Source organism: Hyaena hyaena, unplaced genomic scaffold, assembly GCF_003009895.1.
Source record: "Hyaena hyaena isolate Hyena2069 unplaced genomic scaffold, ASM300989v1 scaffold_769, whole genome shotgun sequence".
NCBI lineage: Eukaryota > Metazoa > Chordata > Mammalia > Carnivora > Hyaenidae > Hyaena > Hyaena hyaena.
The window spans coordinates 720018-747290 of record NW_024081401.1 but is presented as its reverse complement, the minus strand read 5'-3'; the positions used below and the strand labels follow the sequence as shown (position 1 = coordinate 747290).

The window sequence follows — 27273 nt, the reverse complement described above, 5'->3', positions numbered from 1 at the left end:
AGGATCTGAATTCAAGTAGTCTGACTCTATAACCTACAGTCTTACTCACCCATCTTGGGGTGTTTTAGAACCTACAGGAAACCCAAAGGAGGATGTCCCAGGATTCCTCAATTCTGGTTCTTAGAGGAAAGACAGGTGCCTCTGGGAAACTGGAGTGACTCTTACCATTAGAACATTTAGAGATGTTCCTCCTTAAAAGAACCATCCCCAGATATGGGAAGATCTTGCAACTGCTGTATGTTTGGGGGTACTGAGCAATGGATGACGCATCCCCAGTATGCCGGTGCACAAGAGACACCCACCTCCCCGTCTCGGAGGGGCGCCCATGTCTCTAGCACACTTCAGGGAGACTCTGCCCTAGGGTCTGAGAGAAACATTCTCCACTCCAGGTGCCTGTTCGCTCTCCCGGAGCCTCTGGCCGTCGCACCCTACTGCAGCTCCTGGGTTTGGCTGGAGCGCAGGATTAGCCATCCCCAGGAAATGCCTCCCTCCGGTCCAGGCAGGGATCCCAGCACACACACCCCCGGCGTGTATGTGTGTGTTGGGGGCGGGGTGGAATGCTTCCTTCTCTCCAGGTCAGGGAAGAGATGTGGGGACCACCTGGGGGCCCTCACCCCTCCCACCTCCTTGCTGGGGAAGTGCCCATTCCAGTGCCCCTTCCATGGCCACCTCCCTCCCCCTCGCTGTGCCGGCGCATGAATCAGCTCTCACAGCTTGTTAAAGCTAGACCTCTTGTTTTCATGCCCTCACCTCAGGAAACAGAGTTACAGCTTTTCCAGCTCTGCTCAGCAGGGGGCCAGGGTCCTCACTTTATAAACATCCCAAGCCTGTGAGAGCAGAGGGCAAGGAGATGGTGTGAGACAGGAGCCCAGGGGAGACAGACAGAAACTAAGACCCAAGGAGAAAAACAAAGAAAAGCCACAGAGACAAGACCAGAGTAGTCTGAACAGAGGCCAAGAAGGGATCGAGAGGGCTGTGCTGCAGGAATGACCCTAATGATGCTCTGGACTGGACAGGCGAAGGGAGTCCTGGGGAGCTGGGGGATCATCTGCTTGGTGATATCTCTGCTCCTCCAGCAGCCAGGAGTCCACAGCAAGTGCTACTTCCAAGCTCAAGGTAAAGCTGGGGGAGGCATTAGTAAAGGACGAGGGCAGAGGGAGCTGGGATGAGAAGGGGCTTAGAGATGATCTTCTATCGGAAAACCCAGACTCCCTCCAACTCGGAAATAGACTAAATACGGGGGTGATACGCACTTACTTTCTCCCACGGCAGACCACAAGCGATTCTGTCTGCCACCACCAACTCCCCCCACCCTAACATCTCCTGTTCTTCCCTAGCCCCCTGCCACTATGAAGGGAAATATTTTACCCTGGGTGAGTCTTGGCTTCGCAAGGACTGTTTCCATTGTACCTGTCTGCATCCCGTCGGTGTGGGCTGCTGTGACACGTGAGTGCCCACAGATGGCCAGGGAGAATGGCTTGAACGTGAGTGAGGGATGGCCAGGTTATAACCCGACTGTTGTGATGCGAGAATGAATAGAATAGAGGTATGAGGCTGGCCAAACCTGAAGGTACCAACAAGAGAGAAAGAAGGCTGCAAGCTACAAAGTGAGGGATGTAGGGGGCGGTCTGGAGGGAAAATATTTCTGCTATGAAATGAAAAAAATCCATATATGGCAGGCGAGAGCTTAGTCACGGGGACCAAGAGGGCACTGAAGACATGGGAGGAATGCTGGCAGAGAGGGAAAGTGGGGCAGGGATAAAGGGGCCTTCACCGTGCCGACTCCTTTCCCACGCTTTGCTTCCCCAGGTCTCAGCATCCCATCGACTTCCCCGCGGAGTGTGAGGTACGTCAGGAGGCAGGAACCTGTCAATTCTCCCTGGTGCAAAAATCTGACCCTCGGCTGCCCTGCAAAGGCGGAGGGCCCGACCCTGAATGGGGCTCAGCCAACACCCCTGCTCCTGGGGCTCCCGCTCCCCACTCCAGCTAAACTCAACCAATCACCCTTCTGCTAACTGCCCACTGCTGCTGCCACTTCCAGGGAAACCACTAGCAGCTGCCAATTTATTCTGAATAAATAAATTAATGCTACAGCTGAAAGACTGCCTCTCATTGTCCATGCCCCTGGACCCAGGTGGGGAAAACGGGCCCTACTATAGAGTCCAGGTGCCGAGTTCTCCATATCCTGAAGAAAGAGAGCGTCGCGGTGAGTCAGTTTCAGATGGTTATGGTGCTGGTGCTGGGCCCTGGGGCTGCATATGAGGCCAGGGTAGGGCTTGTGGGCAGCACCTTGATTGGGAGGTCCCAGCTGAAGGTGTCTACGGGCACTTGCTCAGGCCCTGTCCAGGTGACAGGCTCCGGCTGTTCCAAGGGAGGGAGGAGCACCAAACCTGGTTCTCGTGATGTTACAAATTCAAAATGCAATCGCCACTTCAGGGACACTGTGGGAAAAAAAGATAAAGGTGGGGAGGCATTAGAAGCCAGGAGTAAAAACCAATGCAGGATGTGGTTAGCGAATGAAAAACAAAAACAAAAACAAAAAACAACAGTATTCAGGAAGAAGGGAAGAGGGAAGAAATCACAGGGCTAGGATAGGGATTTCTCTAAAGAAATCTAGTGTTTACTAGAAACGTGTCAATCAAGGATACCAGGGTCAAGCATCTAACAATCTAAGTGTGGAACAGTCAAGACTTAGTAGATTAAAGTAAACACGCTGGGAATCAGAGACCAGTGCATCACAGGGTCTCAGCTGATAGGGGTAGTGAAGAACATCTGAAAGCTCTTAAGAATTTAGGAGTTAGTGCATCTAGGAAACAGGCTGAACGTCCAAGAAAGTGTTAAGGGTCAGAAGCTGGGTGTGGGTGTGTCCAGGGGTTTGCTAGGAACCAAGACCCACTACACTCTACCTAAATACAGCATTTTACTCGCTTCCCCCCTCCGATGACGGTCAGGGTCTCACCAATGGCTGTGCAGAAGCCTGGGGTGGAGCTGAGAGGGATGGGGAGGGAGAAGCTGGTTCTGGTTGTATGCAAGCAGGACTCCTGGTGCCGGGCATGGGTCACATGAGAGACAGAGGGGACACCCCCCGTCCTGCGGCGCCTCTGGTATTCAGGCTGTACACGCTCCTCAGTCTGTAAACTTACTGAAAACTGGGAGCAAGAAGAGAAAGTTGCTAGCAGGCACTGGGAAATGCAGACTCTAGGTGAGAGGCTTGAGTCCAACCTCAAGCTATTTTACCAAAGGACCCTGGGTGACCACACTATTCACTTCTACATACCACCCCTCTTTATGAGGCCCTTCCTCCTTCCTCCCTAGCCCTCCAGGCCCAGCACCCCAAAATTCCCTTTCCTTCTCACCTGCAAACAAGCTACAGTTCCTTCCCCTAAGTTTAAGGTCCCCACCACATCCTCGCCGAGTCTGTATACAGATTTGAAGATGCCAAATGTCCCAACTTTTCCTCGGCCATCACTGATATTGTATAGATCTGGGGAGAATGGGACACTATAAGCTTGGAGTCCACACTGGGGAGTACCTAGGGCTGGGAGCCAGAGGCCAAGGTGGGGTTTTTCTTTCTAATGTGGGATGAGATATCAGTGAATCCTCAGAAGTATATGGCAATTAAGAATATCTGTCTGACGCAGTAATACTATGGAGGGATGGGGGCGGGGGGACAATTGTGAAAGAATTCTCACGGAGGCTGCGGCAGGACGTGGCAGCCATGAGACGCTCCCCAGCCAGCTCGGCTAGCCACGAATCCTTCTTTCCACCTTCATCCTCCTCCAAGAATGGACTAGATGGGGCTACAGCCTCATCCTGGGGAAACCGCACATCTTGAAGGCCTACAGAGAGAACAGATGGAAAGATAGTGCCAGGAGGGAATAGACAGTAGAGGTTGGGGTTTTAGACTCCAACCCGTGAAGGCTAAAGGTAAGCGAGACACGCCCCAGGTACACATTTCAACCTATTCTCCAGAAACTCACCCCCCCCCCTGCCTTGCACCTTTACTAAGACCAGGAAGTTCCCCTCCAGCCCCCCTCACAGGCCCTCTACAGATCATTTCTGCTTTGGTGAGGGTCTTCCCCAGCCCTTCCCTCCAGGAATCCTTACTTACCTGTCAGCACAAGAACCCTCAGAGGGACCCTGAGTAAAGTGATGGGTGAGTTGACACGCTGGCAGCCAATGGTCAGTTTGTAGACATACTTGACTGACTGACCCCGAAAGGAGGGTGGTCCCTCTATGGGCAGCACTTCGCTGTAGGAGTCTAGTTGGGAAGTAGTAGTCAGGGCAGCCAGAGGCAGCCAGAGAAGTCCTCCCTCCAGGAGCCTTAGAAGGCAATCCAGGGGTGGGGAAGAGATAGGCACTCACATGATTTGGACTCTCCAGGATCTAGTCTCAGATCACAGAAAAGGATTTTTGGTGGGGTGGAAAGGATACACTGACCCCTCTCACCTAAAAGAGGTAAGAAAGACTGCAATTTAATGACCCATTGTCTAGTACTAGGTGAAACTAGCACAGCAAGTGGGGACAGCCCAAGTAAGCTAGTCTTGTTTTCTTGTTGTAAGATAGAAACGGTCTTATACCCCCAAAGCAACAATTACATTCCCCTACATCGCCAGTATGACAGAGACTATAAGGACCCACTAGAACAATTTAACAAATTCATTCTCAGGTGACAATGACTCCACCCCCTTCCAAAGGCAAATGCCCATCTCTAACCTCGGTGTGGTAGAAAGACAGTCTGGCTCTCAGGCTGGACCTCTGGCTGACTGGAGTCAGGGGGAGGTAGTGCTACCCGACTCTCGCTGGCATGGAACTGGCAGTGGATTTGGGCACTGGCCCAGGCCAGAGCCTCACTATGGGAGGAGGAAAAGAAGGCATGAGAGGGGAGTTCCTACCCTCACAAATGCTCTCCCAAACTCCCTAACCCCTGTCTGAGGAGACCAACACAGTGGCTGTCCTAGGAATCAAGGAATCCAGAACCTCAAGGAGAATCCATTAAAAATAAGTATCCTGTGGGTAAAAGTGGAAATGGGGGAGGAGGGAGGAAGGGAGCGTGGAGGGCTCTGTCAACCACACGTTGGGTTAAACGGCCCTTTCCTACAACAAGAGTGCAATGAGCTGGTGGTAGTGTAGCTTCAAGACAACCTGAGCTCTAGCTGAGCACTATAGAAACCAGGCTTCCTCTCAGAAGAACCACCTCCTTCAGTATCTGCATCCCCACCTGGATGCAGAAGTGGCCGTGGGGGGCAGGGGGTTGGTGACTGTCACCACACACTCGAGGGCCTCCCCTGCCAGAAACACAGGACCTCGGCTCAGCTCTGCTACCACTTCAATCATGGCAGCTCCGGAATCAGATCTAAAAGGAAACAAGGGGGGGGTCAGAGGTCAGTACCATGGCAGGGAGGCGCGTCTGCGGCGAACCTTGGGGCCAGACCAGAGAAGACCGGCGGTCACCAGCACGGTGTCTGAGGGAAGCGGCTGGATTTGGGGTGCGGGGAGGTGGAGGGCAAGTACAGGTGGCAGGTGACCCAGGAGAGGGAGGACGTCGCTCTGGGTTCCAGACCCCCGCCCCTCTTAGCACCGAGTTAGTCCCCCTACCTGCCGGAACCCCCAAACCGGCCTCCCCAACCTCCCTCCAGGTTCCAGATCCCAGCCCAAGGCCACGGCCGCCCGTCACCTCGTGCCCTTAGTCCGGGCACCTCGCACGGTCGAATACTGGGGGTCTCGGCACACCGAGGCCCTCACCTGCCCGCCCCTCCAGGACCGGGCCAAGTGCGTGGCGGCGTCCGCGACAGAGGCGGGACTTCCCTTCAGCCCCCCTTCTCCACCGAGCGCCTTCCGGCCGGAAACACCCAGCTGACCAGACCGGAAGGGGCTGGGGTTGTCCCGCCGCCTTGGGTCACCTTCCCACGGGCTGGCACCTGGGCGCAGACGCTGTCCCAGACACCAACCGGCGGGATCCGGCGCCCTACCCAGGGTGGGGGGGTGGGGGCCTGGCGCCACGGCCCAGAGACGGGGCTCACGCTGCTGCGAGCTCCCAGGCCGGTCCCGGGGGCGGTTCCTTGCGGGCTGGCCCCCGGGGCTCCTCCCCTTTCCGCGGGCTCAGTAGCCCTTTGGCTGGGCAAACTAATCACCGCGGCCCAATGACGACGAGACCCGATCATTCCCTTCCAGGACCCAGAGAGACGATCGAGGAGGAGCCCGAGGCGGCTTTATTGCTGTCGCCGCAAGCGTCGCTGCAGCAACAGCTCCTAGGCTCCACGGAGACACAAGCTCACCTCGGCTTTCCCCAGCGCCCGGCCCTCCGAGACGACACCTAACCACCATCGCCGCCCGCATCTGGACTTGCCTAGCGAGATACTTTGTACCCGAAGACTTGGGACCCGGGACCATCGAGGTCGCAGGGACCCAGGATCCTGAGAACATGGGAACCGGAGTCCCAGCCTCGGAGCAGACTAGCTGTGCCAAAGGGGATCCACAGGTTTATTACCCTAATAATGCTGGAGGCACTGAGGCTGGGCAGGTTACAGACTGCGAGAGCCCTGAAGACAATCGACCCCAAAGTGAGCCGGGCTGCAGCAATCCGGAGGACTCTGGGCAACTGATGGCTTCTTATGAAGGCAAAGCTAAGGGCTACCAAGTGCCTCCCTTTGGCTGGCGCATCTGCCTGGCTCATGAGTTTGCAGAGAAGAGGAAACCCTTCAATGCCAACAACATCTCCCTAAGCAACTTGATAAAGCATCTGGGCATGGGCTTGCGGTGAGTAGATCCCAGTACCTTAGATTTCACTTTATCCCAGCACGAGATTTCCAGCAGAGGTGAGAAAGGGTGAGAAAACAGGTGGGTGCCTTGTCCCAGTCGGGTGGCTCCCAACCCCAACATACTCTAAGCCTGTGGTTTTGGGGGAAGGTGAGACCGGGTCACATGTCTGTAACCCCCTTCCTCCCAGAAACTTGTCTTTCTAGTAGGAAAGAGCAGGAACATCTGGGCCTGCAGTCATCCTTTCCCATTTAGGCTCCATCTCACTCCTTTTCCAAAGACTTCACTTTGGCATTTGTTATACTTTGTAGCAAGGTGGGAAAGGACAGTCTCTCTGCTATGGTACTGACACAATGTTGTTTTATTCCGGAGGCGGGAGTTCTCAACACTGATTCCCCTGAGTAACTGGGGAATTCTCTCTCCCTTATTGAAAAGGCACACCACATTACAGTCCCCAACACCCATCAGTTTCTTTCAAGCTCCAGGGAGTGGGTGACAGCCTGCCTGCTCTCACCCTAAAGAGAGGGTGTGCTGTTTACTTTACTGAGATAGACAGTCCCTGATATAAAAAGCAAAGACCTCTGGCTAGAGAGGCACTGCCATAGTGTCCCCAGAGCTCTAAGTAATATAGTCTTCCAGAGTCTGCTCTGGTGCCCCTTCCCCCAAGGATTACAGACACCCCACGAGCTTATCCTGAGCTGTAGAACTCCTTTAGATCTTTACAGATCCCCACTGAGTTCAAAAGCTAGTGATGAGGAGCCAAGACCTATTAACAGAAACGGGTGGATATGAGGACAGAAAGCATCACCCTTAGGTCATTCTGAGTCAATCCACAAAGTAAACACAGCTGGGGATGGAGGAATAAAGGTTGGAGAACTCAGCCCTAACAGCCTCTAAAGTAGAGGCTTCCCCTTCAGTCAGTGCTGCAGGGCTGGGTTGGGAGCACATTTACCTCGCCCCGGCCCTAAGCTGCCTGGGTATCTGGCTCCTCTGCTGGTTCCCGTGGGTGGTCTGTAGTAGAGAACAGTCATCCCTCCAGGCTACTTCAGAAACTGTCTCAGCCCAAATTTGACCCCCAAAGCCTCTGGGTCAAAATAAGATGTGAGGGCTAGAGTACTGAGAGGAGCAAATGGGATGCATGTGGTAGGACACCGAGGTCAAGAACAGGTAGGCCTTGTAGCCCCTCAGCCCCTAAGTATGAGCTGAGTCAGAGGCCTGAAGCTGTGCTCAGCCCCCTGGACCTTGGCTCCACATGCCAGGATAGGGTGGAGATCATTGACATGGGGTTTTCGAAATGGGATGAGGTCCTGCATTGAGGAGAAAGCAGGGGTGAAACAAGGAACAATTGTGAATGATAAGTTTTAAATTGGGGCTGAAATTAGGGAGAAGGCCAAATGGGTCAGGAATGGCCAGCTGCTAAATGAAGGGAATGAGAGGTGAGCCCTAAGAGGAGGCCAGACTGGAGGTACACTGATCAGGAGTTCTCTTGGCCTCATTGTGCTAAGAACTCAGTTTTGATTGCTCTCCCTTCCAGCCTGAGTCCATTCATTCAATAAGTATTTACTGAGTGCTTGTTCTATGCCAGATTCTCTTTTGTTATACCTACCTTCAGATCTTGCATTTCTCCCTCACTGCCCTAATCCCTGCTGCACCCTCCCTCCGCTAGTTTCAAAGTCCAGTTTCCCCTAAGCGGGAGAGAAGACCTGCTTTTCCATCATCTCATCCTTTGTCTTCCCTCCTTACCTGCCCCCCCGCCACCCACGTACCCTCCCTATTCTCTAATCATATTTTTGCTCCTCTTCATGTTCATCTGTGTAGTGCCCCACTGTTTGTACATTCACTGGTAAATTCGGCAAATAATTTACTGACAGCAGACCATGTGCCCTGCCCTGTGCTTGAAGCTGTGGGTAATAATCAACTAGTCTTTGTCACTATCCCTTTCCCCAAGGAATTTAAAAGTATATCAGACTCATGTGAGGAACACTGAAAGAACAAGACAGCATCTGATTGGGAGTTCAGATAGTGTATGTGCAAGTAACGATAATACCTGACGGTATACCCTATGGCTTTCCTATCTATTATGATACTTGCTCTTTCAACTATTCCATGAAATAAGTAAGGCAGGAGGCACCCCCATCTGTAGATGAGGAAACTGAGGCTCAGTGGAGTTCTTTACCCAATTACATGGTTACCAGTGGTATGCTTGAACAATAAGTATAAAACGGCTGTCTAGGGAGGAGAATAGAATTGGGAGAGTCTGGTGGGACAAGGGTTGCTTAGTGATGACCCACTCTTGAGTGGGAATCTGTAGGATTTAAGATTAGAAGAGAGGCTGAAACCCGATATCAGAGCCTTTAATCCCAAACGGAACTATTTGCTTATTGGATACAGAGCTATGACAAGACCAGGAAAAGGTAGGGATTTTTAGGCTTTACTAGGTTACTATGAGAGAGCAAACTCAGAAAGCTTACCATTTAAATGCTAAACTTTTGAAAAAGACTTAAAAGGATATGCCCCAAAGTGTAAACACTGGTGGTCTATGGGGGGGATTTTTTCCTCTTCCATTTAGTATATTCTACAAATTTTCATCTTTCACAATCAGGAAGAAAAATAATCACTTTAAAAAGAAGAAAGTGTGGGGCAGGGTTGTGGGATCCAGCCCCACGTTGGGCTCTGTGCTGAGTATAGAGCCTGCCTCGGATTCTCTCTGCCCCTCCCTCTCTACCTTCTAAAAGAAAAAAAAGGAAGAAGAAGAAGAAGAAGAAAGTTATCCCAGCAGACTGTTCCCATTGGGGGTGAGGGGTGTGGTTGGGGAAATAAAACTAGTCCTCTCAGCACCTCAAGCAAAGCTCCTGGGCTAAACCCAAGCTGGCGTAGTGGAGTTAGAGGTGATGCATGGTCAGAAAGCCCCTGAGGAGACTAAAGAGGAGAAACAAAGATAGTCCCATGCTTGTGAGCTGGGGTGACAAGGAAGAGGAGGGGACCTTGAACTGTAGAGAAGTGGAAAGGAGGAGAGATTTGGAAGTGAAGGGAATGGGTCCTTAGTGGACATGTAACCGGAAGTTACAACTAGGTGTCCAGAGAGAGGCAGCCCAGGAGGTACCTACCGCCCACTGCCCCTTCCACTCACATTGCCTCTTGCTCCTCAGGTACCTGCAGTGGTGGTACCGGAAGACCCAGGTGGAGAAGAAGACACCTTTCATTGACCTCATCAACTGTGTACCCTTGAGACAGATCTATGGTGAGTCTACCCCAGCTCTGCTCTGCACAGAGAGGGCCCAGCCTCTGCAAGAGGCTTCCAGCTTATGCAAGTTGCACTACCCTTTTCCGTTTTTTTCCCTCCAGCTTTATTGAGCTATACTTGACACAAAACACAGTGTAAGTTTAAAGTATATAATGTATTGATCTGCTATCCCCATGGTTTTTAGAAGAACTCATCTTTATAGTCTAGAAAGTGAGGAATGGGCTTCTTTTCCTCTTCCCATGTCCCACTAACAATCCTGATTCTATCTCTAGGTTGTCCTTTGGGTGGCATCGGGGGAGGCACTATCACCCGAGGTTGGAGAGGCCAGTTTTGTCGTTGGCAGCTTAATCCTGGAATGTACCAGCACCAGACAGTCATCGCTGACCAAGTAAGAACCAGGAGGTGAAGGAGAGTCCAGGATAGTACCCCAGACCAGGAAAGCCCTCTTGGCCAGCATAGGATGCGGAAGTCAGTTGTGTACCTGTGCCCATGATTCAGTCCAATAAAGTATTTTCACGATGCTTCCCATGTGCCCACCCTTGTGCTCGGATATACTAGGAATGACATACTCCCAGAGCACATGTTTCTTAAAAGAGTAAACAGCCCCAGCACCCTCATGCCCTCTATTTCTCTAGTAAATGCCTCCTACCTACTTTGCTGCCCCCCACTAGCTCAGCTAGTCCCCAGCAGAGAATTTCCAAATCCCTTAACCTGGTTAAAAGAACATTCAGTAGGACCGGAAGGGGAAACAAACCCAAAAGACTATAAATGCATGGGGGAAAAGACGTGTAGAGTGCCCACTGTTCACCCTGCTTTGCTAGCCTTCAGCTAGAGGTCAACTCCTCCTCTGGTGGCCTCCCTGGCTGAGGGCCTGGGTAGCCCTCCTCTCCCAGGCATAGATCTCCCTTCTTCCCTTTTCTGAAGCTTCACTTCTTTTCTCTCGGTTCCTTCATCACATCTGGGCCCTCCGTTGCCAGAGGCATGTGGTCTACCTTTCCTCATGTCTCTCCAGCAACCTCACGTGCAGAGTTGTCCACCACATTCCCATTTACTGTCTGAGGGGTGCTTCCAGCTTTCAGCTCATCTTCAAAAAAAAAAAAAAATGACTAGCAGACCTTGAGTCCAATTAATGACAGTGCCCTTCCTAGTTCAGGTTTGCCAACCCTAGCCAGTGCCCCAAGCTTCCTCTCTGGCTCATCCATTAGGTATCCTGAGGGGAAGTGCCTTCCGGAATCGTGACTCGAGTTAAAGTAATTATTGCATGCTTAACATGTGCTAGAGATTGTGCTACGCATTTTGTATGATATTTAATATTTAAAGACAGTCCTACAAGGTAAGTACCATTATTAAACCCATTTTATAGATCAGGAAACTGAGATCCAAAGAGATTTAGTAACATGCTAAAGGTCACATGGTTGGTAAATGGAAGCTCTGGGATTCAGAACCAGCTCTGTGGTTAAAAGCCCATAGTCTTAACCATTTCCAACAACATAAATTATTGTATACATACATTAAAATTGTCAGGCATACTTTGAAGAAAGGGAAGAAATATTAACCCCTTATAGCCCCTGTACTCAAGAAGCTTACATTTTGTTAGGGGAATCGGACTTTGAGAAAATGGAGACCGTGAGACCACGTAAGAACCAAAATGAGACGGATAGATAGTACACTGAAAAAAAAGGGACACTGCTCTAGACTTTCCCCATTCTCTCCCTACACATGCCAACTCTGCTGGTATCTGATGTGGAGTCATAGTTGGAGAGGGGGACCTCAGTGAACTGGAGAGGGCCCTGCCTTCAAAGAACCCACGGAGCAGTCAGGGAGTCAGAATGTAAACAAAACCATTGTAACATGCTAAACTAGAGGGGTAGGGGGACACACAGGAGAATGACTCACTGCTTGCAAAGAGGAGATGGCATTTGACCTAGGCCTTGAAGGATGAGAGGTTTCATCAGATGGAAAATAAGCAGGAGCAAAGGCATGGAGGAGGAAATGTAGTTAGTGTGTTCAAGGAACAGTATTTGATATGGCCAGAATATAAGTGCTTGAACGGTAATGAGTCTGATGGGCAGGGAGAGGCTAGATCAAGAGGGGCCCTGAAAGCCAGGAAGAGTTTAGACTTTAGCCTGAGGGCCATGGGGAGTCACTGAAACATTATAAACACAGACTAACATGTCTTGATTGTACGAAAGAGCCTCTGATACTAGATGGCAAGAGGCAGAGCATAAAAGCAGAAATGGTGAGGGGCTAAGACCACCATAGTAAGAAGAGAGGGGAAGCCTGGGAGAGGAGAGGAGGCAGGACTTGGGAGGGGAAGCCTGGGAGAGGAGAGGAGACCGGACTTGGTGGTGACTCACCACTCGGGGAGAGGTCTGGGGGATGAGTGAGGCTGTGGTGCAATGATAACCACTGCAGGCTCTGAAAGGGGACCGGAACCTAGTTTGAGGTGCCTGTGGTTGTCCCATCCAGCCTATCTGCCTTCTTGGTTTAGTTCACGGTGTGCTTGCGTCGGGAAGGGAAGACTGTGTACCAGCAAGTCCTGTCTGTGGAGCGCCCAAATGTCCTACGCAGCTGGAACTGGGGCCTGTGTGGGTACTTTGCATTCTACCACGCCCTCTATCCCCGAGCCTGGACTGTCTATCAGCTTCCTGGCCAGAATGTCACCCTCACCTGTCGCCAGATCACACCCATCTTGCCCCATGACTACCAGGTGAGGCTCCCACTATGTTTCCTCCATTGTCCTCCCTTCCCTGAGATCTGTCTCTGCTAGAAATTCCGTGATCTGTGAAAGACATCATGCTGGTTTTCCAGGACCTCCGCTCAGTTGGTAAGACAGCCTGCTGGAAATATGGGGAGATGCAAGTGGAAACAAAAGAGAGTCTATTGGGGGCAGGGGGTAAGATTTGAGCCAGGTCTTTGGTGCGGAGGAGTGGGGCCAGGAGGCACTACACTGGGACCATCTGAGTCTGATCTTTTGCTCCCAGGACAGCAGCCTGCCTGTAGGAGTCTTTGTGTGGGATGTGGAAAATGAAGGGGACGAAGCCCTGGATGTGTCCATCATGTTCTCCATGCGGAATGGACTAGGGGGTGGAGATGATGCCCCAGGGGGACTGTGGAATGAGCCCTTCTGTCTGGAGCGTGACGGGGAGACTGTACAGGGGCTGCTGCTGCATCATCCAACCCTTCCAAATCCCTACACCATGGCTGTGGCTGCACGACTCACGGTATGGAGGAGCCCGCCCTAGACCTTAGCCCACACACCCCTACCCTCAGCCTGGCTCCTGAGCCCACCCCATCCCACCAGGGTCTCTTCATTCCCTCATTTCCTGAATCCCATCCTCACTACAGCCCTTAAGGTACTAGAACTTGGAGGTGGGAATTACAACGGGAACGGGAGAGTTAGTCCAAAGCCAGCATACTTTTGGAGCCTCCCCTCAGAGACTTTGGCCCCTTAACAGGCGGATACCACGGTAACCCACATCACAGCCTTTGACCCTGACAGCACTGGGCAGCAGGTGTGGCAAGATCTACTTCAAGATGGACAGCTGGACTCCCCTGCTGGTGATGGGGGGTTTGATAGGGAGGTGGTGGGAAGAGAGGTTGTCCCTGTCTTGGGAGGAGGGGTGAGAGACCTGGTCATTATTCCCATAGTAGGGGTCCTTGGGTCTGAAGAGGATGCCTATGCCAATTTCTCTTGTGCTTCCCTCAGGCCAAAGCACCCCCTCACAGAAAGGAGTAGGCATCGCTGGGGCTGTGTGTGTTACGGGCAAGCTGCCGCCTCGAGGCCAGTGCCGCCTGGAGTTCTCACTGGCTTGGGATATGCCCAGAATCATGTTTGGAGCTAAGGGCCAGGTCTATTACAGGTGAAGGGATCAAGAGAATTCAGGGATCCAAGGTGCCAGAGCTCTGACCTGGAGCCTGAGTTCTCATTCCTCCCCTTTCTTTCCACGCCAGGCGGTACACAAGGTTCTTTGGTCGCGATGGTAATGCAGCTCCCGCCCTTAGCCACTATGCATTGTGCCGGTACACAGACTGGGAAGAGAAGATCTCAGCTTGGCAGAGCCCCGTATTGGACGACAGGTGCCAATGGGGCCTATCTCTTACCTTCTCCTGGGCACTCACACTCCAGATGGGACTCCGTGGTTCAGTCTCCGCCCACCAGTCAGCAGAGTTGGGCTAGGATTCACTTGGTGCCCCCTACTCTGCAGAACTCCAAAATCCTTCCCTTCCTGGGAGGTCCACACTCATTAGAGCATTCCCTCCTCCTGACTCTCCAGATCCTTGCCTGCCTGGTACAAATCTGCGCTGTTCAACGAACTGTACTTCCTGGCTGACGGAGGCACAGTATGGCTGGAGGTTCCAGAGGACTCCCTACCAGAGGAGCTGGCGGGGAGCATGTGCCAGCTCCGCCCCATCCTCCGGGAGTATGGTCGATTTGGCTACCTTGAAGGTACAGGCTGCTGGTGGACTGCAGTAGAGCAGGCCATATCCATGAGGCCAGTCAGTGCCCTACCGGAAGGCAGGATAGTAGGGTTCTGCCTACCTGAGGGGATTGCTTGGAATGATGGGGTTAAGTGACAGTGCCCCATCCCTAGCTCAAGGATAAGCTAGGGAGGGGAACTGAAGGGGGAGCGGGAAATCTGGCAACACTGTGTCTCCCTCCTTCCTCCAGGCCAGGAATATCGCATGTACAATACATACGATGTCCACTTTTATGCTTCCTTCGCTCTCGTCATGCTCTGGCCCAAACTCGAGCTCAGCCTGCAGTATGACATGGGTATGGGTTCCTTGTATTCCCCTTCTGCCCTTTTAGCCCCCACACCCTGAAAATCTTTTTTGGTCCCTGAGATTGTCTCCTTCCTCCTTTCTACCCAACGCATCCACATCCTGCTTACTGGCTCCCCTCTAGCGTCACAAACACAGTTCTGTGCCCTACCTCAAGTCTGCCCGTTCCCTAACCACCCTCTCTACCCCGCATGTCTGCTCCGCCAGCTCTGGCCACACTCAGGGAGGACCTGACACGGCGACAATACCTGATGAGTGGGGTAATGGCACCTGTGAAAAGGAGGAACGTCATCCCCCATGATATTGGGGACCCAGGTAAAAATCCCTCCGGCCCAAAGTTTGCTTCCTTCCCTCAACTTTTGTACCCTCTACCTTACCCACCAATGCAAGTCAGTCAGGTTTCCTCCCTCCCACAGATGATGAGCCATGGCTCCGGATCAATGCGTATGTGGTCCACGATACTGCTGACTGGAAGGACCTAAACCTCAAGTTTGTGCTGCAGGTTTATCGAGACTATTACCTGACGGGTGACCAGAGCTTCCTGAGAGACATGTGGCCTGTGTGTCTGGTAAGACACGCATGTGCAGTGGTTAGTGTGCCAAGGGCATGACCGGTGTTTGGGGAGAACCTAGCTGGCTATTGTTGTCATTCCTTAGTATCTGTCTAGGTCTTCAGGATCTTGGTCTCTCTCTAGGCTGTGATGGAGTCCGAAATGAGGTTTGACAAGGACCAAGATGGACTCATTGAGAATGGAGGCTATGCAGACCAGACCTATGATGGATGGGTCACCACAGGCCCCAGGTTGGAGAGTAGGGATTTCTAGGGTACCTGAGGTGGGGAACTGGGCACCAAAGAATTGTGGGCTCAAGGAATAATGACGCATTGCTTGTTATATTGCATGGGAGAGGCTGGCACGGCCAGTCTGACGCCCAAACCTGTGTCCTTGATCAGTGCTTACTGTGGAGGACTGTGGCTGGCAGCTGTGGCTGTGATGGTTCAGATGGCTGTTCTGTGTGGGGCACAGGATGTCCAGGATAAGTTTTCTTCCATCCTTAGACGAGGCCAAGAAGCCTATGAGAGACTGCTATGGAATGGTGAGTTGGAAGAGCCTAAGGAGACCTAAGGCAGCTATGGGGACACAAGAAGCCTTATTTTGTCTTCCTGTGCTCCAGGCCGCTATTACAACTATGATTGCAGCCCTCCGCCTCAGTCCTGTAGCATCATGTCTGACCAGTGTGCTGGCCAGTGGTTCCTGAGGGCCAGTGGTCTTGGAGAAGGAGACACTGAGGTGAGAAAGACTAGGAGGAGGAGCCAGAGAGAAGGTTGGTTTTTTTCTGGAGGTGGGAAACAAATTTAAGAAACTGTCTCTCTGCCTTTGGCCTTCTAGGTATTTCCTACCCCTCACGTGGTCTGTGCTCTCCAAACTATCTTCGAGTTCAACGTCCGGGCCTTTGCAGGAGGAGCCATGGGGGCTGTGAATGGGATGCAGCCCCATGGTGTCCCTGACAGATCCAGTGTCCAGTCTGATGAAGTCTGGGTGGGTGTGGTCTATGGGCTGGCAGCCACCATGATCCAGGAGGTAATGTACTCCCTTTCCATCTCTCTACCATCCGTACCTTGGGCTGGCAAACCTCCTCAAGCCATCAAACCTCCGTAGGGCCTTACCCGTCTGGAAAGCCCCTCCCTTTTCCCTGGCGGCCTTCCATTTCCTGCCTTCAGGCTTCTGCCTGTGGGTCAAGTTTGTTTCTACCCCAAGCTGGGAACTCCCTGAGGTCAGAGACCTTACTATCTCCATCTGTTCAGCTGAAGTGGCTACTCCGGGATTGCCAAGCAACGTGACTGACATCTCTTCCTACAGGGCCTGACTTGGGAAGGCTTCCAGACAGCTGAAGGCTGCTACCGGACTGTGTGGGAACGCCTGGGCCTGGCCTTCCAGACCCCTGAAGCATACTGCCAGCAGCGGGTATTCCGCTCGCTGGCCTACATGCGGCCACTGAGCATCTGGGCCATGCAGTTGGCCCTGCAGCAGCAGCAGCATAAAAAGGCCTCCAGGCCAATAGCCGAACAGGGCACAGGACTAAGCACAGGGCCTAAACTTGGACCAAAGGAAGCCATGGCAAACCCAAAGTGAGCCCTCTGAACTGTGGGAGGGAGGCTTTAACAGCCCCGCCTCCAGCCTGGCCTTTCCTCTTCACTGCTCACCCCATCAATCTCCTGCAACCCTGAGCCACCAAGACAATCATGCCCCTTCCCTTCTCCCCACCAAATCGCGCCAGTAAAGAGGGGTTGAGGGTGACCCAAGCGTCAGAATCACTTATTTATTTCTTTCCTCACCCAATCCCCTCACTGCATGAAAAGATCAAGGTCAGCTGACTCCCCCAGGCCTATTCATGGGGTGGTAGACATACATGGGTACAAATAAAAGACCCAGAAAGCCAGTTAAGTGTATGTGTTTGAACTCCCAGGCTTCCTGACAGGACAGAGAGGGGCTCAGGCTAGCCCTCTCCCATTCCTTTCATTTGGACACAGACTAGGAACCTCAGGCTCTGGCTTAGGCCCCCTAATATCTTCATATCTATCCTGAATATCTGCCCTGTAAGATAACAGATGGGGGGCTGTCGGCAGGGAGCCATTCCCCTTCTCTTGTGAAGTTTGCATGCAGGGGAAGGACCGGACCTGAGCAGGGGGACTCTGAGGAGGGGACAGGAAGCGGCAACGTCAAGGGAGGCTCAGCACCAGGAGCCTGAGGCATATGGTGGAGCAGGCAGCAAGAGTTGCCGAGAGCCTGGAGCTCCTGGTCTGAGCTGTCCTTTGGTACCTCTGACTGCAGGGCAGGCAGCTCCAGCTGGTGAGGGTCTTCACTGGAGACAGCACGAAGCTGGCGGGACAACACTAAAGAAACAAAGACTCCTCAAGGGCAGGCCGGACTTTCCCCCAGCCCTTCTTTAAGGGCATCCTCAAGCCTCTCACCTCCATGCTCAGCTGGCAGGCTCCCCCTTGTGTCAGAGGAGTACATAGCAGGTACGACGAGGAGACAGAAGGAAAAAAGTAGGACCTGGAGAACAGGAAAAAGCAAATGAAGAAGGGCTCTAGGTTGCACCCCTGTCCCTGCTGCCTAAGAGGATCTCGCCTTCCATCACCATCCTCACCAAGACACAGGTGCTGCTGCTGCTCGTTTTGTTGGATATCTGAATCACCATGGCCTGGAGTCTCCTCAGCTGGTCCAGGAGGGACCTAGAAGAAGAGTGGGAAGAAAGCCATTGAGCAGCCCCAGGCCAGGCACCCTGAGATACAGTGAAACCCTCCTGTTAAGGCCACTCCTCCAGCTGTGCACCAAATTGTCCCTTTTGCTTTTTGTCCTATTTTGCAAATGACCCCTTCCTCTCTGTGGACAAAATGCCTGATCTTCCTCATTAAACACTTTTCTGGGGCATCTGGGTGGCTCAGCTGGTTGAGCGTCCAGCTCTTGGTTTCGGCTCAGGTCATGATCCCGGGGTCATGGGATCAAGTCCCATGTTGGGCTCCGCGCTGAGCATGGAGCCTGCTTAAGATTCTCTCTCCTTCTGCCTCTCTTCCGGGCTCACACTCTCTCTTTCTAAACCAAAAGAACACTTTAGACAAAAAAATAAGCACCTTGCTGTCCTGCCCTGACTGACAAACTCCTTTGCAGATACCTTCAGTGGTTCTATGCTGCCTGATCAGCTCTGCACATAATCCTCACCAGGCAGTCTATGTTCTCGACCTTCTGGCTCAACTTCCCTATGTTAAGGTTCCAGCCAGACTAGACTAGGCTGTGTTCTTTCTGCTTAGATTGCTCCCTACCCCCACCCCAGAATCTTATCTACTATCAAATGTCATCTGCTTCACAAGGTCTTTTTTTTTTTACTCTCTCCTTTCTCTTTTTGGATACTTATCCTTAGTTACTTGGATTTGTTTCCCGTTACTGTGAGCTTCTTGGAATCATCCACTTAAGGCCAAGCACCAGACCTTGCATGCAGGAGCTGCCCAGTGAGAAATCCAGTGTGGAGCCGGGGAAAAAGTATGACAGCATAAAACGGGAGGAAGAAGGGACTAATGTTAGAGAGATGCTTACAAATTCTGTTCCTCTAGGAGCTGTACTTTGTTCTGTAGCTCCAGATTCTGGGCTGTATATTTCAAGACCCTGGAGGAATAAAAGGATATGAGGACATGGCCGCTGCCCCCCCCCGCCCCCTTTGAAACCCAATACTTCCAACTACCTCTGTTCCCAGCCCCTTGGTACCTCTCCCTTTTGTACCTGCTTTCTAAACCTCCCATGTACAGCTGTTTCTTCCTGCGGCTCTCTTGAGCAGACTTTTTATTTCTAATCTTCCTCCGCACTCGTGTCAGAATTTGTTCCTCCATCTAAAAGAAGACAGGGAAGAGAGGTCTCATCAGAGGAACACTGGACCAAGAGGTGGAAGACGACTAAGTTCCATCTTCTTTTCAATGCAGGAATCCCTTCTATAGCTTCCCTGGCCAGCAGGCACTTGGCTTCTGTCTGAACACCTCTGAACCCCGGGGTTAACCCTCACACAAGCCAGACCATTTTTAACAATTTTATTAATTTAAAAAAAGATCTTCCTTATCCTAAGCCAACATCTGCCTCTATAATTTCTGTCGATTGGACTTACCTAGTATCTACCTCCAAGACCATACAGGACAAACAGTGTTTAATGGTCTTAAGGCATTTACTATTTCTTCAAAATTAAAAATCTGTGCAAAAATTTTAACTCATCAGGGGGGAGGAAGAAAAAAAAATTTTAACTCATCACCTCTCAGGATGGACTGCATCTTCTTAATATCCGTCAAACATACGAGTTCAAAACTAGACACTAAAATGTGCTCTAGTGGCATAGAGGAGAACGAGATGGTCACTGCCCTTTTAGAGGCAACAATTCCAGTGATAGAGCCTTCAAACCCCACTCACTTTCTTAGTCATCTCAAACTGGTAACTCTTCTTGTACTTCTAAAAAATTAAAATTCTCAGGGCACCTAGGTGGCTCTGTTAGTTAAGCATCCAACCTTTGTTTTCAGCTCAGGTCATGATCTCATGGTTTGTGAGACAGAGCCCCACTGACAGTGCAGAGCCTACTTGGGATTCTCTCTCTCCCTTTCTCTCTGCCCAGCCCCCCCCAATAAGCAAACTTTAAACAAATTTATTTTAAGAAATTAAAATTCAACCTTTCTATCAACAAACGTTGATTTCACAACAGTACCATGATACTGTGCTTGTAAGCTGACACTCATTGCTTGAAACTTAAAACTTGGGATTTTACAACTATTCTTGCCATACTACTTTGTCCAGCCTTGAATTCTTGAAGAATTCTAAAACTTAATTCTACCATTCAGCTATCAGTGGATTACCCTGAAACCAGTGAAATCTAAGTGTCAGGGCCCCTTGCTTGCACAGTCCCTATACTAATGTTGCACTGATGATTTTAAATTATTCTCTCTTAAAGAGAACACCGATGGGGCGCCTGGGTGGCTTAGTCGGTTGAGTGTCCGACTTTCGCTTGGGTCATGATCTCGCGGTTCGTGGGTTCGAGCCCCGCGTCGGGCTCTGTGCTGACTGCCAGCTCAGAGCCTGGAGCCTGTTTCCGAGTCTGTGTCTCCCTCTTTCTCTGACCCTCCCCTGCTCGCGCGCTCTCGCTCTCTCTCTCTCTCCTAGAAATAAATAAAAATATTTAAAAAAAAAAAAAAAAAAAAGAGAACACCGAAGGGGACCTGGGTGGCTCAGCTGGTTAAGCATCTAACTTACGCTTAGGTCACTGACCTCATGGTTTGAGTTAGAGCCCTGTGTCAGGCTCTCTGTAGAGCCTGCTTCAGATCCTCTGTCCTGGTTCTCACTCTCTCTCAAAGAAACTAAAAAAAAAAAAAAAAAAAAAAAAAGTGGGGGGGAGCTCTTGGGTGGTTCAGTCAGTTAAACATCTGACTTTGGTGCAGGTCATGATCTTGTGGGCCTCTGTGTCAACAGCTGGGCGCCTGGAGCCTGCTCTGGATTCTGTGTCTCCCTCTCTGCCCCTCCCCTGTTCACACTCTGTCTCTCTGCCTCAAAAATAAACTTTGAAAGAATTTTAAAATAGGGGCACTTGGGTGGCTCAGTTAATTGGGTGGCCAACTTCGGCTCAGGTCATGATCTCATGGTTCATGAGGTCGAGCCCCACATCGGGTTCTGTGCTGATAGCTCAGAGCCAGAGCCTGCTTCAGATTCTGTGTCTCCCTCTCTCTCTCTGCCCATCCCCTGCTTGCATTCTCTCTCCCTCAAAAAAAGAAAAAGATAGATAAGTAAAATAAAACATTTTAATATACAAAAGTAAAGAAAAAAAGAGAACACCAAAATTTGTGTAAGCCTCACAAAATCAGAATGTGGCTCTGCATCCACCATGTTAACTACATGCTCCGGCTTCCTATTAGCAACAAATCTGCTAAATTTTCTAATCTCAGTCCTTCCTGATATAAAATTAACAGAAACAGCCTACTTGGGACTCACAACCCACTTCTCCAGTCTTCACTCCACCAATGGGAGTCTTACCTTACTAAGAGGAAGTGTCCCAGGCAGCGTAAGCCCCTCCTTCTCCAACAGCCTCTTCTCCTCATCTGTCAGTATCAATCTAGCAATCTCCTGTACCAGAAGGTAGGCAGCAGAGTTGCAAGTGGGTGTCAGAAAGGAATGTGCAATGTGGGCATAATCCCGAAGTAAATCAAGTCAAGTACCTGCTCTGCCGGCTCCTCCACATGCGGTGGAGTCGTATAAGGCCCCTCTTTTCCATACTTCTCACCATCTGCAAAAGGGAAAATTAATAAAGAGCCAGGCCCACAAGTCCTCTCCTCCCCCCAAACTTCATTTATTTCCAACTCACCTACATCTATAGAGACATGTTGCTGTGGGAGAGAGTAGGTGTGATCATGGTGGACTAGACAGGAATCAGAGGAGCTGAGAACGTTCAATGATGCTGGGGGACTCAGCAGGGAGCTCAGGAAATCCTCTACCTCCCATGCATTCAGCGCCTGCATAGGGTTCAAAGGAACAAGCCTTGACCTATTACTACCCGCTGCCTCACTGACTTCCTCCTCCCAGCCTCCGACCCGCCCCGTGCCTCGCGGGCTCAGCCCCCACCCACCTCGGAAAGCGGCTGTTCTGCCCCCAAATCTCCGCTTTCTTCTAGCAGGAAGTCCAGCAGGTCTTGGTCACCCAACTCCAATGCCAGCTCCATACCGGATATCTACGGGAAGGACGGGCAGAAACACAAGAGCTCACCCCTCCACCTGTCCGCAACTCCGAACCCGTCGCTCTCAATCCACACCAGCAGCCCCCAAGACCCGATTCTCCGCAACTTCCAACACAACGGAAGTGATGGGCCTACCCCCGAGGCATTCCGGGATTTGGAGTTTCCTCTGAAGCAGAAATGGCATAGAGGCTGTGCGCCACGTCCCGGGAGCTATGCAAATGGAGGGGGCGTCCCTGCTGTCTTCTCACACCCTCAGGGCGGGCATTCTGCGGAGCTGACTCCGCCTTGGCCCCAGGCTGAAAAAAGGAAGGGTTAGAAACTAAAAGGGAACTCAGGCGCAGTCGAACGTTTGGTCACGATTGCGCCGCACCCTTGCTTCCTGCCGGGGAGGGGCTGTCTGTCTTCGCCCGCTCCCGAGCATCGAGAGCTGGGGCCAGAGCAACTTCCTGCAAGCCCCGCAACCATAGAGCGCGGGCCCAGGGCGCCGCCCGCGGGTGGGGGACGTTCCGGGGACGGAAGTGGCCGCGAGAGTGTCGAAGGGAGGGCGAGGCCGGAGCCCGATTGCCACCGGGAGAACGAGCGGGTTAGCGGGCCGGCGGGCGGGGCACAAGCCGGGGAGCTCAGGTAGGCCAGACCGGGCCGAGCCCGGGCCTCAGGGTGGGGCGGCGAGGCCAGGCCCGGGAAGCGAGAGAGCTGGCGGGAGGGCGGGCGGGGCCCCTGACTCTCTTGCGTCTCCTGTTTCGGGTACTGTTGGAGTGGTCATCGTCCAGTCTATCGCGGCTTGGGATCGGAGTTAAGTAGACCGTTTTAAGGGTGCCAGGCCCTTCCTCAGATCAGTCCTCTGGGATAAGTTTTGGGGAGGGTGACGAGTGGGGTGGCAGTGAGGCGCAGGGCGGGGATCGGCTTTGAGGTTAGCTGATAGCGGGTGTGTGGGTAGGGAGGAAGCTTCGGGTGAGTTTGGGATTAGGTAGAGTTCGGTTTAGGAATCAAGGTTAGCTTTAGAAGATCTAAAGCTGGAGTTAAAGTTCAGAGTTACTAGCGTGAGTCAGGTCCGTTTTATGTAGGTATAGTTTGGATTAAGTCATTATTTTTGTCTTCTAGCCAACGTTAAGTCAACGTTAGAGTTCAGAGTTAAGAGTCAGCACAGGAATTAAGTTAGAAGTCTAGTTTTAGAGGTTAGAGAACATTAGTACACTACTAGAGGTAAATAAATAGCGAAGAGATGGGCCAGAATCCAGTGACAAAGGAGTTTAGAGTTAGGGATCAACATTTAGGGTTAAAGTTAGGGAACTTGGTGCTAGGTGTAAAAATTAGATCAATATTAGGGATCAATTATTGGATATGGGTGTCTGGTAGGAAAGGGATGAAAATTAAAGCTAGTGTTGGGAAACAGGAAACAAATTAAGGTCAGGGTTAATGTTAGGAATTAGGGTTAGTTTTTAGGGGAGTTATGGTTGAGATCAGGGTAGTTGACCTCAGATAAATAAAATTTAAGAGATTGGCAGTACATAGGTGCTCCTGTTTCGCAGGGAAGTCTCATTCCTGCGTGGTTGCAGAGGTCCTTTAGCCCAGAGATATGACAGACTAATTTCAGGTTAGGGTTCTGGGCTTCAGCTAGAATTGCAGGCATCTGGGATTCTCCAAGGCTTTTGATGTGGTCACCACAGTTGAGGGCCAGGGGTTCCTGTACTGTGTTGTTTACAAGGTAGGAGTTGGGAAAGGGACTGGGACCCAGGAGATGTACAAGGCCTAGTCATAAGAGGAGGCTGCTTAGGGAGAAGGGGCTATGATTAAGGGGCAGCCCACCAAGGAAACACTGCTGCCCTGGGAGAAAGAGACGACTGAATCCTCTGCCAGTTCAGCCCGACTGCCTCCCAGATCCCTCATTCTCTCGTTAAGTCCTCTCTCCAGCTCTCCTCCCTGGCCCTGCAATTCACACCCTCCCTGCATACCCCTTTTCTGCAAGCACAATCCTGCATACAGAATTCTCCCTCCCCGTAACTTTCCCATGTTGTTCATCTTACCCCCAGTTCCCAGCTGCAGTTCTGCCTCCCTTCCCACCCCTGAATCTTCACATCCTACCATATTTTGCCCTTTCCCAAATCTGAGCTTTTCCATCCTCTTAAAACTCTCTTCCATATTTTCACCCACTCACCCACCTGCATACCTCCTGGTCATCTGCCTGATACCCCAACCCCAGCCCAACATAACTATCAATTACTCCCAGGGCCTGCTATGTGCCAATCCCTGGTTCTAAGCGTCCTTAATTTCTTGGTCCAGTTATAGATCCCCTTCCCCCACTCCCCAGACAGAAAAGAGGAAACGAGACCCAAAGAGGAAACTGGGTCTTGCTTATCCCACGCCCAGCAAGGCCACTGACCACACCTCCGTTTCATTCCCAGCCTGACCCTGCCACTGACCACAACACTATCCCTTACCCAGTGTGACCCAGCCACTGGCCGTGCCCTATACCTACCCTGCCCCCCACTAACTCCAGCTTTGCTTAGACACTGCCATTGTCCCTTCGCTCTCCCCCCATCTCAGCCTTATTTAGCCACTGACCACAGCCCCATCTCTTCTCAGCCTCCTGCAGCTTGCTCTGGCCTCTGACCTTATTCTTTTATTTCCTGACTTATAATTATTTTTCCCCTTCCCCTAGCTTGATCCAGTGACTGATCATATATGTATTTTTCCTACCACCATCTTCCCCAGCCTTTCTCTACACTTTGTATTCCCCATTTCTAGTCCAATACAGTCACTAATCTCATCCCTTCTGCCCCTACCTGGTGCTAACCACATCCCCGTCCCCTGTGTCTCAGAGCCTCATCTTCATATACCTAGATCCACCGACCCTTTCCTTCCCAATTCCTTACCTAAACCCAAGCCACCCCAGTCACTAAGTGACTACTGATGACAGAAGCTGTGAGACCCCAGTCTGACTTTGGGCTCTGTCCCTAAAGGTTGACAGGACAGACTGTCATCGAGTCCTCTTAAAACTACAAATGACCAACATCCTTCTCTCCACCATTCTAACTACTGTCAATGCCTCTCACTTGTGCTAATGCAGTGTCTTTCTGACCAATCTCCAAGGTAACTGCCAGAGTTATTTTCCAAAATCCAGCTCTGGTTATGTCCCTTCCCTGCTCAAAGCCTCCCTTGACCTCCTGCTTCCCTCCAGTAGGTAAAATACTCCTTCCCTCCTAGTCCTCCCCTTCCGTTTCCACCCTGACCATGACTTCCCCGTCGCTGCTCCCTTGCAGGTAACCCTGTGCTTCAGCCAGCCTGCCTCCTCACTTCCCTGAATGCTCCTCCGCGACTTCCTGCTTCTCCATCTTTGCTTATGCTGTTCTCTCTGCCTGGAGTGCTAGCCCTGACTCACCTCCGGCTGGCATGGAGAGCTGGGGCTTTGGAGCCAGAGAGATGTGGGTTCAGATCCTGGCTTCACAACATAATTCGCTGTATGACTGGAAAAGTTCCTTGAACAAATATTTAACGTCTTTGCACCTCAGTTTCCTAATCTGTAAAAATGGAAATAACGATACCTACCTTGCCAGATTGTTGTAAGGATTAAATGAAATTATGTATACAAAGAAATTGACATAATGGCCAATAAAAGATAGATCGTTACGATTTTTTATTACCTTTAATAAAGTCCCAACTTCAGATGACACTTTTCATGGAGACTTTTTGGTCCCTCTTCTCTGACCTAAAGGGGTCTCTCCCTGAGCACACACCTCTTGACTCTTTCCACATCCTGCCTTATATTATAATTCTGTATTTAGCTTATCCCTTCAGCTGACTGGGAGCCCCCTGCAAGCGGAAGGCTAGGGCTTACTCCCCTCGCTTCCAAGTCACTGAGAGTTTAGCCCTACCTTTTCCACAGCAGACCCTCAGAAATGTTTATTGGATGAATGGAAGGAGAATGTCTGTGTAAGAGGAGGAGAGAGGTTGGGGCAAGTTGTTGGCTTACTAATAGAGGTGTGTTTGTGGGGAAGCTGTGTGTGTGGGATGGGGTCTTTACAGGAAGATAATGTGGTCATGATAGGGTCTGTGTAGGGACTGCGTGTTTGAGATAACATGTGTGGAGACAGTGTCAGTAGCTTTGTGGAAAAGCGCTCTGGGCATAGGCCGGGTGCCGGTAGGGAGAACGAAAATGCACGGTTAGGGTGTAGGCAGTGAGGGGCTATGCTGAGGGAGATCGGGTCTAGCCCTTCAGCTGCCCAGTCCAGCCCTAAATGAGCCTCCAGCAGCCCGAGGCCGGATATGTCAGTCTCACCCACAACCCCCCCCCTCCACCGCGGTTGCGGACTCAGAAGCCAAATTTGGTAACAGAGTGAGTGTTACTCCCCCAACCCTCATACTTCTGACTTTGTCTTCAGCTTTCTCTCTCCCTCGTCCCTCTCTATAGCTCCCTGTCTTTCCGTAGCTCCCCTTGTGGGTATCTGCTCTGACTATATTCTCCACGTACCCCAAATTCTTTACCCCCGGTACACTGACATTCCATTCCTTGCTGGGATTTGACCTCTTGTCCTCCATTTCCCCCCCCCCTCTCAATTGCCCAACTCCTCTGGAATGCATCTTAGGAATGTCTTGAGGGAGGAGTTGTTCCCTGGGAGGGGGGTATGGGGGGCATTGTTGCTGTTCCATAAAACATGATGGAAAGGGGAGCAAAGTTCTCAGGTCAGAGCAGGAACTAGAGAGCTTCTCCCCATACTTCCAAGGGCCTTGTTCTTTGCCCTCATCACCCCCCAGTTCACCCCTTATTTCCATTTCCCCCCTTACCCTCTGGTAGCTGTATGGGTGTCCACTCAGTACCAGCCTGGGAATAAGTGTAGGCATGACTCATCTCCCTTATCGGGGTCTCACCAGAGGTTTCCGTGAAGAAGAAGGGGGTGTCCGTATGTCCGGAGGAAATGGGGGAGACATGCAGTTTCAGCTGAGGGTAGAAGGTCCTTTCAGTCCTGCCCTCAGCTCCTCTGACTGCTCTACTTCACTGACCCTCCAGCAACCCCACAGCCAGGTCTGTCAAGCTCCTGGGAAGGTGGCCACAGAATGGGGAGGTGGGCAGAGAGCTGGAGCTGAGAAGACTGGAATGGTCTTATCTTGTTTGGAAATAAGGACAGAGGGCGAGCTGTGGTTTCTCTTGTGAGACTCTGGACTGTTTATAAGGTCAGCAGTGGTCTGTCAGATCCCCTGATCCACATCTTTTCCACAACCGCCTCTTTCCTGTTTCTA

General features: G+C 51.5%; 5 protein-coding genes across 13 annotated transcripts in view; 3 read left to right on the top strand and 2 right to left on the bottom strand.

Annotated features, from left to right (window-relative positions):
• The first annotated feature begins 986 nt into the window (after positions 1–986).
• Positions 987–2012, top strand: LOC120221292 (microseminoprotein, prostate associated). The gene is made up of 3 exons (XM_039218601.1): positions 987–1116; positions 1338–1446; positions 1810–2012. Exons 1-3 carry the CDS (start codon positions 987–989, stop codon positions 1988–1990), a joined length of 420 nt encoding a protein of 139 aa, XP_039074532.1. The 3' UTR covers positions 1991–2012.
• A 23-nt stretch (positions 2013–2035) lies between these two features.
• On the bottom strand, positions 2036–5992 carry RGP1 (RGP1 homolog, RAB6A GEF complex partner 1). 3 transcript variants are annotated; one of them, XM_039218592.1, is made up of 9 exons: positions 5678–5992; positions 5222–5356; positions 4717–4853; positions 4366–4449; positions 4112–4261; positions 3693–3839; positions 3357–3484; positions 2960–3149; positions 2036–2441 (listed from the first exon to the last, which is right to left on the bottom strand). In XM_039218592.1, the coding sequence occupies exons 2-9, from the start codon at positions 5335–5337 to the stop codon at positions 2218–2220; spliced, it is 1176 nt and encodes a 391-aa protein (XP_039074523.1). In that variant the 5' UTR covers positions 5338–5356; positions 5678–5992; the 3' UTR covers positions 2036–2217. The 3 variants fall into 3 exon arrangements, with proteins under 3 accessions (XP_039074523.1, XP_039074525.1, XP_039074524.1); XM_039218594.1 differs by having other exon boundaries at positions 5700–5992; XM_039218593.1 differs by having other exon boundaries at positions 5746–5992.
• A 138-nt stretch (positions 5993–6130) lies between these two features.
• On the top strand, positions 6131–17226 carry GBA2 (glucosylceramidase beta 2). Its single transcript, XM_039218584.1, has 17 exons — positions 6131–6759; positions 9909–10000; positions 10276–10391; positions 12495–12713; positions 12988–13227; positions 13462–13564; positions 13713–13866; positions 13958–14083; positions 14281–14453; positions 14676–14780; positions 14996–15103; positions 15205–15356; positions 15483–15589; positions 15740–15882; positions 15961–16076; positions 16176–16367; positions 16647–17226. Exons 1-17 carry the CDS (start codon positions 6425–6427, stop codon positions 16917–16919), a joined length of 2754 nt encoding a protein of 917 aa, XP_039074515.1. The 5' UTR covers positions 6131–6424; the 3' UTR covers positions 16920–17226.
• Positions 17093–26922, bottom strand: CREB3 (cAMP responsive element binding protein 3). Of its 6 annotated transcripts, none has more exons than XM_039218588.1 (11): positions 26905–26919; positions 25418–25556; positions 22174–22334; positions 21931–22032; positions 21524–21817; positions 21342–21431; positions 19065–19171; positions 18882–18950; positions 17938–18022; positions 17759–17843; positions 17093–17680 (listed from the first exon to the last, which is right to left on the bottom strand). In XM_039218588.1, the coding sequence occupies exons 4-11, from the start codon at positions 22021–22023 to the stop codon at positions 17364–17366; spliced, it is 1140 nt and encodes a 379-aa protein (XP_039074519.1). In that variant the 5' UTR covers positions 22024–22032; positions 22174–22334; positions 25418–25556; positions 26905–26919; the 3' UTR covers positions 17093–17363. The 6 variants fall into 6 exon arrangements, with proteins under 6 accessions (XP_039074519.1, XP_039074518.1, XP_039074521.1 ...); XM_039218587.1 differs by having other exon boundaries at positions 26821–26910; XM_039218590.1 differs by lacking the exon at positions 25418–25556 and having other exon boundaries at positions 26905–26922.
• The window catches only part of TLN1 (talin 1), a 31759-nt gene continuing 26884 nt past the window's right edge, over positions 22399–27273 (top strand). The window contains exon 1 of one of the 2 annotated variants that reach the window (XM_039218582.1): positions 22399–22662. The gene's annotated coding sequence lies outside the window, so the exon portion shown is untranslated. The remainder of the gene's footprint in view (positions 22663–27273) is intronic. The other variant, XM_039218583.1, reaches the window with a different exon arrangement.

What these genes read in the sequence shown, in the direction of transcription:
- LOC120221292 (XM_039218601.1), top strand. Translation starts at nt 987, where the DNA reads ATGACCCTAATGATGCTCTGGACTGGACAGGCGAAGGGAGTCCTGGGG. An exon ending in GTGCTACTTCCAAGCTCAAG is followed by an intron (nt 1,117 to 1,337) that starts GTAAAGCTGGGG and finishes GTTCTTCCCTAG; the next exon opens with CCCCCTGCCACTATGAAGGG. An exon ending in GGTGTGGGCTGCTGTGACAC is followed by an intron (nt 1,447 to 1,809) that starts GTGAGTGCCCAC and finishes TTGCTTCCCCAG; the next exon opens with GTCTCAGCATCCCATCGACT.
- GBA2 (XM_039218584.1), top strand. Translation starts at nt 6,425, where the DNA reads ATGGGAACCGGAGTCCCAGCCTCGGAGCAGACTAGCTGTGCCAAAGGG. An exon ending in CAGCCTGCAGTATGACATGG is followed by an intron (nt 14,781 to 14,995) that starts GTATGGGTTCCT and finishes CTGCTCCGCCAG; the next exon opens with CTCTGGCCACACTCAGGGAG. An exon ending in TGAGAGACTGCTATGGAATG is followed by an intron (nt 15,883 to 15,960) that starts GTGAGTTGGAAG and finishes CCTGTGCTCCAG; the next exon opens with GCCGCTATTACAACTATGAT.
- RGP1 (XM_039218592.1), bottom strand. Translation starts at nt 5,337, where the DNA reads ATGATTGAAGTGGTAGCAGAGCTGAGCCGAGGTCCTGTGTTTCTGGCA. An exon ending in TGTCTTTCTACCACACCGAG is followed by an intron (nt 4,450 to 4,716) that starts GTTAGAGATGGG and finishes TACCTCTTTTAG; the next exon opens with GTGAGAGGGGTCAGTGTATC. An exon ending in GAGGGTTCTTGTGCTGACAG is followed by an intron (nt 3,840 to 4,111) that starts GTAAGTAAGGAT and finishes TTCTCTCTGTAG; the next exon opens with GCCTTCAAGATGTGCGGTTT.
- CREB3 (XM_039218590.1), bottom strand. Translation starts at nt 22,023, where the DNA reads ATGGAGCTGGCATTGGAGTTGGGTGACCAAGACCTGCTGGACTTCCTG. An exon ending in CAGAACAGCCGCTTTCCGAG is followed by an intron (nt 21,818 to 21,930) that starts GTGGGTGGGGGC and finishes AACCCTATGCAG; the next exon opens with GCGCTGAATGCATGGGAGGT. An exon ending in CTCCTAGAGGAACAGAATTT is followed by an intron (nt 18,023 to 18,881) that starts GTAAGCATCTCT and finishes CTCTTCTTCTAG; the next exon opens with GTCCCTCCTGGACCAGCTGA.